This window comes from Piliocolobus tephrosceles, chromosome 11 (assembly GCF_002776525.5).
Source record: "Piliocolobus tephrosceles isolate RC106 chromosome 11, ASM277652v3, whole genome shotgun sequence".
Taxonomy (NCBI): domain Eukaryota; kingdom Metazoa; phylum Chordata; class Mammalia; order Primates; family Cercopithecidae; genus Piliocolobus; species Piliocolobus tephrosceles.
Window position 1 is genome coordinate 42975786 of NC_045444.1, and position 13306 is coordinate 42989091.

At 38.2% G+C, this 13306-nt stretch overlaps 1 protein-coding gene across 2 annotated transcripts in view; it reads left to right on the forward strand.

The window, feature by feature from the left end:
- GALNT5 (polypeptide N-acetylgalactosaminyltransferase 5) overlaps positions 1-13306 on the forward strand; it is a 60689-nt gene that overhangs the window by 6089 nt on the left and 41294 nt on the right. The window contains exon 2 of one of the 2 annotated variants that reach the window (XM_023217513.3): positions 2744-2824. The exons of the other annotated variant lie outside the window; for it this stretch is intronic. Within the exon in view, the coding sequence (XP_023073281.1) occupies positions 2781-2824 (44 nt within the window). The 5' untranslated portion in view covers positions 2744-2780. The remainder of the gene's footprint in view (positions 1-2743; positions 2825-13306) is intronic. 2 annotated transcript variants of the gene reach the window in all.

The window sequence follows — 13306 nt, forward strand, 5'->3', positions numbered from 1 at the left end:
GTTGCCTAGAAATTTTGCCTATAAAATTTGCTTGAAATAAAATGCTTTCTTGACAGTTAAAGTTCCATATTTAATCTTTTTTTAATTAAAATCTAATCCTTTCAGTTCTTGCTCCTAAGTATTGAAGTTTGTTTCTGTCAGCAACAATCAATGCACATACACATACATACACACACACATGCACACACATATGTAAACACAGGTTTTGCTAAAATATGATCCTGTGCAGGGCAATTCTACTTGGAGAAGTCTGTCTTTTGGCCTGAAGCTATAGTTAAGATGGAACTCCAAAAATGAACTTATTTTAAGAGTGCACTTCCTGAATCTGAATTTAGAGAAAAATGACTCAAAGGAATTTTTGCTGCCAGCATTCAGTTTTTAAAGTACAATAAGAATTCTGGCGTGCTTGTCTGCCACTGCTGTGTCCTCATAATGTTACTCAATTGCTTAATTTAATGCTTTGCTTTCCCTACAAAACTCTGGCAAGCCCCTCAATAAAGCAATTAAAATGGGTCTTTATTCTCTTAGCCCAGAGCCAGCACTGTCAACCAATAATTTGATTCCTTCCTACACAGCTAAAGAAAGTTTTTTTTGGCCCATTTGAAAAGCAAAAGATAGCACCATGCATTTGCCACAAACCAATCTAAATTACTGAGGGGAAAGAAAAACTTTCTGGAACCTTAATTTTGATCCTAGTAGGGTTAGAAACTATAACTGATGAGTTACTGTAAGAGGAAGGGGAGGAGCAGGAAGATACAGAAAAGAGAAAATAAAGTGATCAGGTATTCTCCCAAACTTTGAGCTTCTAAAAGTTTATCAGGCTGAGAGAAAAAAAGAAACTTTAAAGTTAAATTAAATTTAAATTTTTAATTTTTACATGGGATACAAATCTTAATTGATGAAATGAACCATGCTTTTGTGGCTAATAGCGATTGGAGAATATTAATTAAAATTCACTGGAGAAGCTATGAGATCTCCTTGAGAAACTAATTGGAGGCAGGAAAAAAAAACTTCACAAGATGAATTCAAAAGGATTTACTTCCTGCTTTCACCTCTATGGGTAAAAGCAATGCAGTGGCACCTTTTGAATAGTGTGTATGTGTTCATTTTTGTGGGCACGTGCGTGCGTGCGTTTGTGAAGATATGCATGTGTTTGTGTGTTAGGGCACAGTGCTCTATTTCACTCAAAAGTCATGTAGGAGATCAGGAAATAAAAAGGAAAACTTGTTAAAAGGTTCAGACTAGACTGTAACATGATGAAGGTGAAATATGGACAAGGGACAATGAACTGGGCCTTTGAATACTTTTCTTTATCCCACTCTCCTTATAACAAAGGGAGTAACAAAGAAAACAAAGATCAGAGGAGAAGAATGGAAAGCACAATTCTGCCTCTAGTTCAAAGAGAAGAAAACAGCTAAATGGTGCCTAATAAATATAAAACTGAGAAATGTTAAAGCAAATTCCTGACTTTTCCTCCTAAATACTGTGAAAGTCCTAGAAACACTCCTGGGAGAGAGTAGTTAATAAATGCAGGAATTTGAAAGAAGTATACTTTTTCATGTACTGAACACAAGGCCCAATTTAACCATCAGCATAATATATCAAACTTTTGCTGTAATATTGCCCTGGTACTCTTGGCCCTGAAAATAACTTCCTATTGGGCTTTTCTGGCTGATCCAATCAGAACAGAGCTTCTCAAGAGAGAAACAACTTTTTTGCTCAAGGTTCAGAAAATTCAGAGAAAATAGCAATGTTTAGAAGCTGTATTTTGCTGTTTGCTTTCGAAATGAAAGGAGCTTTTTAGAGTCTCCTGGAAAAACAGCTATATCATACCAAACTCACGTACCTTCTCAATTGGCCTTGCTTCTAAAATGTTGATAATATGGACAAGTGTGAGAAGCAGCAATGTGAGGAAACAGTGTTTACAAAGGTCTTCACAACTTGCCTTCTCATTTAATCCTTAAAACAATTCCTCAAGGTAGATACTATCATCATCCCGGCTCTACCTATAGAAAAACTGAGACTTACAGAGGAAGCTGAGGTTTCAGGTAATAGCAGATATTTCAGACAGTGGCAGTTCACTTCATTGCACATGATATTTGCTCATTGCCTATCAATCAGGAGCGGTGCACCATGCCGGGCAGTTGAGGCCTTTCATCCTTCAGGCATATTATTTCATCTGATCCTTGTGGCCATGCCAGATTAGCAATGTGTTTCATCTCTTTATTAACAGATAAGAGGGGGAAAGAGAGCAAACGGTAATGTAACTTGCCCACGGCCTCACAGCTCACAAGTGCCAATGTTGGGACCCAACCTCTAGTTTTCTGATTCTTCCTCACTCAGTAATAATTCCACTGCACCAGTCTGGTTCCCTCTCCACCCCCAGCAACTCTCCCCATGTAGTGACCGTCATCACCTGCACCTCTCCTTGACTTGCCAAGGCCCTGTGCATAAAGGGGAATCCCTCCACTGCTCAGCTTCACACACAAAAGAAGTGCTTAGTTTTGTTTCAGTCAGTGATGTGTGTGTATGCATATATGTATGCATGTAGACTTATGTTTGCATGTGTGTGTGCATTCTAAGCAATCCTCATAGTAACACTATGAGATATTAACTTTCGTATGTTTTACAGTTGAGAAGGGTGAGACTGTAAAAGAATAAATGATTTACCCACTGTCCCAGCAAGCTAATAGCAAATTTGGGATTCAAAAGAAAATTTCCCAATTTTTAATTCTTTCCACAGGTGACAGCTCCTCCTTCCTTTGTTTCCTTATAGTCATATGACTTTGGCAGAAATTAAAACACCTCTCTTCCTTATACATGGGTAAGAGATGCATGAGGGGAGTTAAGTTTGCATGACATGTACCTCATCAGAGAAAAAAATATAGAAACCCATTTCCTATACAGCACTAAGCAAAGGTGATTCTTTAAAACTGGGCCATAACACAGCCCTGCAGTGAACAAATCTCTCAGGACTGCTACTGCGCAGTATGGCATCAGAGCATGGTCATAGACTTCAAGGCATGTATAGCAAAATGTGATGCAGAAACACAGGGAACTATTGGGAAAAAGGAGATAAAAGGCTAAACCTGAACTGGGAGAGACAGAAATGTTTGAGCTGCAACCTGAAAGAGTAGAGAGTCAGAGAAATGGAGAAAACAGTAAAAAGGATGATCCATTGAGAAACTGAGGAAATCTGACATGGGTTGCAGGAGAGCAATGAGGATGTAAATGAGGCCATAGAAGTAAGTAGAGTCCAGATCACTCAGGACCTTGTTCAGGTTCTTCTAAGGGCCAGTGGGAAATCGTTAAGGGATTTAAAACCATAGAAATAACAATTTAATTTGCCTTTTCTCAGGGGACTTATGACCCAAAGGAAAGCACTTACAGGTAAATGCTAAAGTTGCATAGAAAACCACAGAATGTTAATACTAGGTGAAGATTTGAAAGTTATCTAATCTAGTCCTTTATGTTACAGAGAAGGTTCCAGGAGAAAAATGACTTGCACAAGGTCATACACAGCAGGAAAGACAGAACATCCCCACCTAGTACTATTTCTGTCACATCACACCACCTCCTCCTCTTCTCCCTGCCATCCCAATTTCACTGTGACAGCTTCCTGCTCAAAATAGACTATTGTTGAAGTGGTGAATGTTGATGCTGGTGGCTTATATTTCTAAGCCTGAGTCCTGTCACTTTGATGACTCTACATTTACCACGGCAACCACGGCCGCAGTTGGCTAAGAACTTTGGAGTAGAAGTGATGAGTGTGACATAAATTTTCTGAGTCAGTAGCCAGGTGATTTTGACTGAATGTCACGGATAGTCTACCCTAGAAAGAACAAAATGTGAAAGTACAATTTTTATAACACTGTACTGTCTTATCAGTGAGAGGGCAAGCGGCCCCAACAATTCTAAGGTCTGGGAGAAAAGAATACAATTCCAGGCAGAGCCCTTCAGCTGTGTGCTCAATTCTCCTCCTGATGTTCCTGAGATACCAGCACTTGGGGAGTGAAGGCCCCTGAAGGCTCACATCAAGGCAGTAGTTGAACTGCAAATAGAAGTTAAGAAAATATTCTCCTTGACCTTCTGTTCAAACCTGTGAAGCCTGAGGCTTGACCCACATAGTACATCTTGACTGTCTCGGAATAAAATGAAAAATTCATAGAAATGAGAGAATGTTATCATTCTCTCAATCTTAGGATTTAAAACCTTCTCTATTTGATAGGCTACATTCAAATTAGGTTAGTGGCTCAGCATTCAGCACACAGAAGCCAGGAGGGTGAGATGCATCACTTTCTGGGTCTCTCGATAAATGATTGAGCACTTGACAGATTCAGATTAAAGGACTGCCTCAGAAAAGGGCAGTGTGCTCCGTCAAAATGTGTGTATTTGCATTATGGGTAATCATAGGTTCTCACATGAGTTTTTCAGCATGAAGCTTACAAAATATTTTTACATCCATTATCTCATCAAATCCTCATCACCGTTCTGTGATGAAGGCATTGTAATCTTCATCCTAAAAGTGAGGAAACTAAGGTTCTAGGAGCCTAACTCAGTTGCCCATGGCCATAGGGCCAATAAATGCTAGAATGAATAGAAAACTTAGTCCCTTGTCATCTTTCTCAAGTCCAGGGTCTTTCTGTCCACCACAGTAGTATGTCAGCTAAGTGTAGGATAGTGAAACTCCCCACATTAGAGGCCCCATTTGTTTTTAGAACTTGGATTGGCTACAGTAATCTAAGCACAGATTCCCCCCAGACAAAACATATTAGATTAATTTTTAAGTATAGCATGGGACCAGTAGACTCTAAATACCTAATCTGTTTAATAAATAGGCATATAAAATATAAATGTGATTTCCTAGCCTCAAAAAAGTTATAAACCTAGAAATATCTGGCAATCAAATTAGACTTTAGCAGCAATTCCTCCTCCCACGATATAGGCAGAAAGTAAGGGAAAATTGGAATAAAGGAAACTTGCTTGAATTAAGTTGGTGTAGGATAACTTGAAATGGTTTTTACAACCTATGCCAACTAGATGACGTAGTGTCTGTCCAGAATATTCTCCATTCTCCTCAAGCCTCTACCCTATTACAATAGCAAGTAACCTTTCTTCCAGTATGAAAGACTGGAGTAAGAGTTTAAAATGCTGAAAACTTTGCTGGGGTTTCCCACTGTTCCTTTGAATGAAACAAGCACACTAGTTTTTCTAGATACCCGGAAACATGTTTAATCTGTTTAGTAATGCAGGAGAACAGGCCTCTGTAAATGTTAGAGTGCCTTGACATGTCAGTGACCCCAAAGCAAGGCACATACTGAAACTTTGTATTGGAAATCTCTGGCATCTCTTTCTGGGTCCCTCTTTGGCATCCTATAATACTGCTTTTTCCAGGCACTAATATGATCTGTACCATATAATCTTCCACAGAATTTTCTTCATTGTAATTCTTTAAACACATCTAAGATATATATTTGTCAACAATTGGCAGAGGTGCTACTTATTTGTTGGGATATTAGCATCTAGTGCAATCCCTCATGATCTACTCATGTAGGGTACAAATGGTGAAATAAAGGCACCATGACACATTGGGGGAATGGAGGATTAGATATTTGATGATTAGAGGTGCCTTCCCCAAATCTCTCAAATTTCTGAGAGTTTTTCTTACCTCCAATTTCAGACTGTCTAGCACTTTTTAGAACTTCCTTCTAAAAAAGACAAAAACTCTACTAATTTAAAATATAGGAAGAGTCATTTGCATGAGCCTGCTTAGTTAACTCCTTCTCATACAATTCCTTTTGTCACTGGATGTTTCTAAGATCAACCAAATTTTAACCATAAAGCAACTCTCAGGACTTCATAGCTGGGCTTGTTGATTTATGCAGAATTTGTGTAATTGACCCTTTCTATTTAGAATTGATTAGATTTTTTTCAGCACCAAATACCGTTAAAAAAATTTAAGTGTGAAATGTGCATTTCTCATTAATTTATATTCTAAAATTAGAGATGAGGAAGTCATAGGCTGTAGCTGTTTTCTTCTGTACCCTCCCTTTCACTCAGGCTATTATACTTCTCTTAGCTTTACTTCCTCTTTCCCTGACCCAGAGCTCATCCAGGAATATTCAACCACCTTACACCAGTCCCCTCAAACCTCACTACCCATTCTCTTTCTACCTCATGTGCTTTGATGTCCCTTAGACTCATATTAATCCAGCAATTTGCTTTATCTCTTCTTACAGTCAGGCTGGCAGGCACTGGTGGAGCAAATCATATATTGAAATTTCATAAAATTTTGTCATCTCCATTTTCAGAAAAGCGCTCACTGCCCATCTGAAATCCTAGCTAGCTGGCTAGTATTCTCTCCCATTGCTCATAGTATCTGTCCAAAATATTCCCCATTCTCTTCAAGCCCCTAGCTTATTACATTAACAGATAACCTTTCCTCCAGTATGAGCTACGACTATTTTCTACTTCTCATCCCATGTGCATAAATATATTTGTATACATTACCCCCTTTATGTACTTTCTATCTCAAAGGGAAATATTTCTTCCACTATTTTGCTTTAAATTTAAGCTCCATCTCATCTCCATCCATCCATTCATGCATTCAATACATATTTATCAAATATTTATTATGTAATTGTGCTGGAAGCTTGTGGTACTGCAGTAAGCAAGGCAGATTTGTCCTGCCCTCAGAAAATTTTGGATGCAGAAGATAAGGAAATAAGATTGATAAATGAATGCTATGACAGAAACACAAGTGACTGCAATAGGGAATAATAAAAGAATACCTAAATTTTGAGAGGGTAGTCAGAGACGGCATCTCTGTGAAGGGAATATTTAATATAGGAACTAAATGAACAGCAGCAGCCACCCACGAAGATATGGAAAGGGTAGCAAAAATGCTAGAAGTTAAGCAAATAACAAAAGCTGGAGCATTCTTCAAGGAACTGAAAGAAGGCCAAGGTGGAGTGTGTGAAGGGAGAGTGGAATGACAGGCAGTTGGAAAGGTGAGCAGGGGTCCCATAAACTAAAGAATGTGGATTTTTTTTTTTTTTTCCTTTTCACTTTGTCCCATAGAAATTGACTGAGGATTTTAGACAGGAGAGTGGTGTTGATCTGACAAACCGTGGAAGTAGTGTCCCATTACGGGACTCCAGCAATAATCCTGGAGAAAGGGAATGGATGTTCAAGAGCCAAGGGAGGCAACTGTGGAGGTATAAAGATGTTAGAGTTGAGATATTTGTTGGCAATACACAGAATAGAAGTTCATGGATTGATTATATTTATGGTCAGGAAGAGGTTGAATTCTAGACGAGAATCCATATTTCTGCAGCAAGGTGGACGGTGATGCCATTATGAGGGAAATGCAAAGGAGCTAGTTGGGTTGAGTGGGGTGAAGTCAAGGTTTCTATTTCAGACACATTATGAGTGAGATGCCTGTGAGACATGCAGAGGAGATGTTCAAAAGTTGTTTGGATGGAAGGTAAGTCTGCAATTCATATGGGAAAGCTGACCTGGATATAAACTAGGAAGATATTATCACACTTAAAACTGTGTGCATGATGGGCTCATACAGTCATATCATACATAGAAGAAAACAAAGCCCCAGACCCAGCTCTGAGAATCTTGTGTTTCTTAAGAGGAAAGGAAAGCAGAGAAGGAAACTGAAGGTGAAAAGCCAGTGAGTGATGGGTGAAAACTAGGAGAGTGTAGTGTCTCATGGGACAAAAAATTTAAAAATGGAGAGTGGCCAAAAGAAACTAGACTTGTTAATTGCATAAACTGCCACTGTAAGGTGGGTTAACATAAGGAGACCTTGCTTCATTGATAATCCTATCAATTACTGATATTTTTTTCAACTCTTAGTTCTATCTGTACCTTCTCTGATGCTCATAAAAATGATTCTGTCCATTTCTACTCATGAGAGGAAGGGAGAACAGGGATGACAAATTTTCCTTGTGTCCCACCTATCTACCCTCCTATTTCTTTCTTTTCTAGGTTTTCTCCCAAAATTGTCTGTAAAATACTATCCTTTCCCTCATTTACGGTTTACTCCTTTTTTAAATAATTTCAACATTTTAGATTCAGGGAGTGCATGTGCAGGTTTGTTACATGGGTATATTGCGTTCTGCTGAGGTTTAGGATTACAAATGATTCTGTCACCCAGATACTGAGCATAGTACCCAACAATCAGTTTTTCAACCTTTGTCCCTCCTTCCTTACCCTCTCTAGTAGTCCCCAGTGCCTATCATTGCCATCTTTATGTCTATGAGTACCCAATGCTTAGCTCCCACTTACAAGTGAGAACATGTGATATTTGGTTTTCTAGTCCTCTGTTAATTTGCTAAGGATAATGTCCTCCAGCTGCATTCATATTGCTGCTAAGGAAATGATTTTATTCTTTTTTATGGCTTCATAGGATTCCATGGTATACATGTACCATATTTTCTTTATACAATCCACCATTGAGGGGCACCTAGGTTGATTACATGTCTTTGCTATTGTGAATAGTGCTGAATTGTTTTGGTAGAACGACTTATTTTCATTTGGATATATACCTAGTAATTAGATTGCTTGCTCAAATGGTAGTTCTATGTTAAGTTCTTTGAGGTATCTCCAAACTGCCTTGTACAGTGCATAAAGTAATTGGTAGGAACTACATTCCTACCAACAGTATGGAAGTGTATAAGCATTCTCTTTTCTTCACAGCCTTGCCAGCAACCGTTGTTTTCTTTTTAACAACTGCTATTCTAAGTGGTATGAGATGGTGTTTCATTGTTCATTTATCTTTTACTTTGTAGTTCATTGTGCTCTCGCCCCACCAATCTCTCGTTGGGAAACTTTAGTCTCATCACTCTGGTCTTTAATGTTCACCACAAGAGATTCTGAGAATTAGAATCTTATTTTGGAGATGTTTCCTCTTTTTCCTTATGAAAAACATTTCAGAGTTTAAAGTTTGTCCAGTTCCACAATTGTCCTTTAATTGTTGGAATTGTTGGTAATCATGCAACCAAATAGACCAATTTTTTATGTACTTCTTGGAAGCTCCTCAATTTATATTCTTTCTTCTTTTTTTTCTAATTATCTTTCTTTTCTAAAATTGAGTTTCAATACAATAGCTCATAATTTGGTATCACCAATTAACACTTTCATGGACTTCAATGTGCAAATTCCTAAAACTACAAAGAAGCTGCAAATTTAGGGGGAAAAAAAAAACAGCATGACTAACAATTCTGTAAATTCAAAATAAATCTACCTTTTGTTGAGGGGCAGAGAAACCATTTTAAATTTTTATTTGAAAACAGCATATTTCTTGCTTTTTGCTTGTTTGTTTTGCTTTTGTTTTTGAGACAGAATTTCACTCTTGTTGCCAAGGCTGGAGTGCAATGGCACGATCTCAGGTCACTGCACCCTCTGCCCCCCAGCTTCAAGCAATTCTCCTGCCTTAGCCTCCCGGGTAGCTGGGATTACAGGTGCCTGCCACCATTCCCGGGTAATTTTTTGTAATTTTTTTTTTTGTACTTTAAGTTGTAGGGTACATGTGTCCAATGTGCAGGTGTATGTTGGTTTGCTGCACCCCTCAACTCGTCATTTACATTAGGTGTTTCTCCTAATGCTATCCCTACTCCAGCCCCCCACCCCACAACAGGCCGCAGTGTGTGATGTTCCCCGCCCTGTGTCCAAGTGTTCTCATTGTTCAATTCCTACGTATGAATGAGAACATGTGGCGTTTGGATTTTTGTCCTTGCGATAGTTTGCTGAGAATGATGGTTTCCAGCTTCATCCATGTCCCTGCAAAGGACATGAACTCATCATTTTTTTAAGGCTGCATAGTATTCCAAGGTGTATATGTGCCACATTTTCTTAATCCAGTCTATCATTGATGGACATTTGGGTTGGTTCCAAATCTTTACTATCGTTAATAGTGCCGCAATAAACATACATGTGCATGTGTCTTTATAGTAGCATGATTTATAATCCTTTGGGTATATAGCTGGTAATGGGATCGCTGGGTCAAATGGTATTTCTAGTTCTAGATTCTTGAGGACTTGCCACACTGTCTTCCACACTGGTTGAACTAATTTACACTCCCACCAACAATGTAAAAGCATTCCTATTTGTCCACATCCTCTCCAGCATCTGTTGTTTCCTGACTTTTTAATGATCATCATTCTAACTGGCGTGAGATGGTATCTCTTGTGGTTTTGATTTGCATTTCTCTGATGACCAGTGATGATGAATATTTTTTTCATGTGTCTGTTGGCTGTATAAACATCTTCCTTGGAGAAATGTCTGTTCATATCCTTTGCCCACTTTTTGATGGGGTTGTGTTTTTTTTCTTGTAAGTTTGTTTGAGTTATTTGAAGATTCTGGATATGAGTTCTTTGTCAGACGGGTAGATAGCAAAAATTTTCTCCCATTCTGTAAGTTGCATGTTCACTCTGATGGTAGTTTCTTTTGCTGTGCAGAAGCTCTTTAGTTTAATTAGATCCCGTTTGTCTATTTTGACTTTGTTGTCATTGCTTTTGTGTTTTAGTCATGAAGTCCTTGCCCATGCCTATGTCCTGAATGGTATTGCCTAGGTTTTCTTCTAGGGTTTTTATGGTTTTAGGTCTAACATTTAAGTCTTTAATCCATCTTGAATTAATTTTTGTATAAGGTGTAAGGAAGGGATCCAGTTTCAGCTTTCTACATACGGCTAGCCAGTTTTCCCAGCACCATTTATTAAATAGGGAATTATTTCCCCATTTCTTGTTTTTGTCAGGTTTGTTGAAGATCAGATGGTTGTAGATGTATGGTGTTATTCCTGAGGCCTCTGTTCTTTTCCATTGGTCTATGTATCTGTTTTGTACCAGTTCCATACTGTTTCGGTTACTGTGGCCTTATAGTATAGTTTGAAGAGAGGTAGCGTAATGCCTCCAGCTTTGTTCTTTTTGCTTAGGAGTGTCTTGGCAATGTGGGCTCTTTTTGGGTTCCATATGGACTTTAAAGGAGTTTTTTCCAATTCTGTGAAGAAAGTCATAGGTTGCTTGATGGGGATGGCATTGAATCTATAAATTACCTTGGGCAGTATGGCCATTTTCACTATTTTGATTCTTCTTATCCATGAGCATGAAATGTTCTTGCATTTATTTGTGTCCTCTTTTATTTCATTGAGCAGTGGTTTGTATTTCTCCTTGAAGAGGTCCTCCACATCCCTTGTAAGTTGAATTCCTATGTATTTTATTCTCTTTGTAGCAATTGTGAATGGGAGTTCACTCATGATTTGACTCTCTGTTATTCCTGTATAGGAATTTAGTTCTCTGTTATTCATGTATAAGAATGCTTGTAATTTCTGCACATTGATTTTGTATCCTGAGACTTTGCTGAAGTTGCTGATAAGCTTAAGGAGACTTTGGGCTGAGGTGAGGGGGTTTTCTAAATATACAATCATGTCATCTGCAAACAGGGACAATTTGACTTCCTCTTTTCCTAATTGAATACCCTTTATTTATTTCTCTTGCCTGATTGCCATGGCCAGAATTTCCAACACTATGTTGAATAGGAATGGTGAGAGACAGCGTCCTTGTCTTGTGCCAGTTTTCAAAGGGAATGATTCCAGTTTTTACCAATTCAGTATGATATTGGCTGTGGGTTTGTCATAAATAACTCTTATTATTTTGAGATACGTTCCATCAATACCTAGTTTATTAAGAGATTTTAGCATGAAGGGCTGCTGAATTTTGTTGAAGGCCTTTTCTGCATCTATTGAGATAATCAGGTTGTTTTTGTCTTTGGTTCTGTTTATATGATGGATTACGTTTATTTATTTGTGTATGTTGAACCAGCCTTGCATCCCAGGGGTGAAGCTGACTTGATCATGGTGGATAAGCTTTTTGATGTGCTGCCGGATTCTGGTTTGCCAGTATTTTATTGAGGATTTTTGCATCGATGTTCATCAGGGATATTGGTCTAACATTCTCTTTTTTTGCTGTGTCTCTGCCAGGCTTTGATATCAGGATGACGCTGGCCCACTTTTTGTATTGATTGGAAGTTTGAGAAGGAATGGTACCAGCTCCTCTTTGTACCTCTGGTAGAATTTGACTGTGAATCTGTCTGGTCCTGGATTGTTTTGTTTGGTAGGCTATTAATTATTGCCTCAATTTCAGAGCCTGTTATTGGTCTATTCAGAGATTCAACTTCTTCCTGGTTGAGTCTTGGGAGGGTGTGTGTCCAGGAATTTATCCATTTCTTCTAGATTTTCTAGTTTATTTGAGTAGAGGTGTTTATAGTGTTCTCCGATAGTAGTTTGTATTTCTGTGGTATCAGTGGTGATATCATTTTTTATTGTGTCTATTTGATTCTTCTCTCTTTTCTTCTTTATTAGTCTTGCTAGCAGTCTATCAATTTTGTTGATCTTTTCAAAAAACCCGCTCCTGGACTCATTGATTTTTTGAAGGGTTTTTTGTGTCTCTAGCTCTTTTAGTTCTCCTCTGATCTTAGTAATTTCTTGCCTTCTGCTAGCTTTTGAATGTGTTTGCCCTTGCTTCTCTAGTTCTTTTAATTGTGATGTTAGGGTGTTGATTTGAGATCTTTCCTGCTTTCTCTTGTGGGCATTTAGTGTTACAAATTTCCCTCTACACACTGTTTTAAATGTGTCCCAGAGATTCTGGTATGTTCTGTCTTTGTTCTCATTGGTTTCAAAGAACATCTTTATTTCTGCCTTCATTTCGTTATTTACTCAGTAGACATTCAGGAGCAGGTTGTTCAGTTTCCATGTAGTTGTGTGGTTTTTAGTAAATTCCTTAATCCTGAGTTCTAATTTGATTGAACTGTTTTCTGAGAGACAGTTTGTTGTGATTTCTGTTATTTTACATTTGTTGAGGAGTGCTTTACTTCCAATTATGTGGTCAATTTTAGAATAAGTGTGATGCTGTGCTATGAAGAATGAATATTCTGTTGATTTGGGGTAGATGTCTATTTGGTCTGCTTGGTGCAGAGCTGAGTTCAAGTCCTGGATATCCCTGTTAACCTTCTGTCTCATTGATCTGTCTAATATTGACAGTGGGGTGTCAAAGTCTCCCATTATTATTGTGGGGGAGTCTAAGTCTCTTTGTAGGTCTCTAAGGACTTGCTTTATGAATCTGGGTACTCCTCTATTGGGTGCATATATATTTAGGATAGTTAGCTCTTCTTGTTGAATTGATTCCTTTACCGTTATGTAATGGCCTTCTTTGTCTCTTTTGATCTTTGTTCATTTAAAGTCTATTTTGTCAGAGACTAGGACTGCAACCCCTGCTTTTTTTTTTTTTTTTTTTTTTTT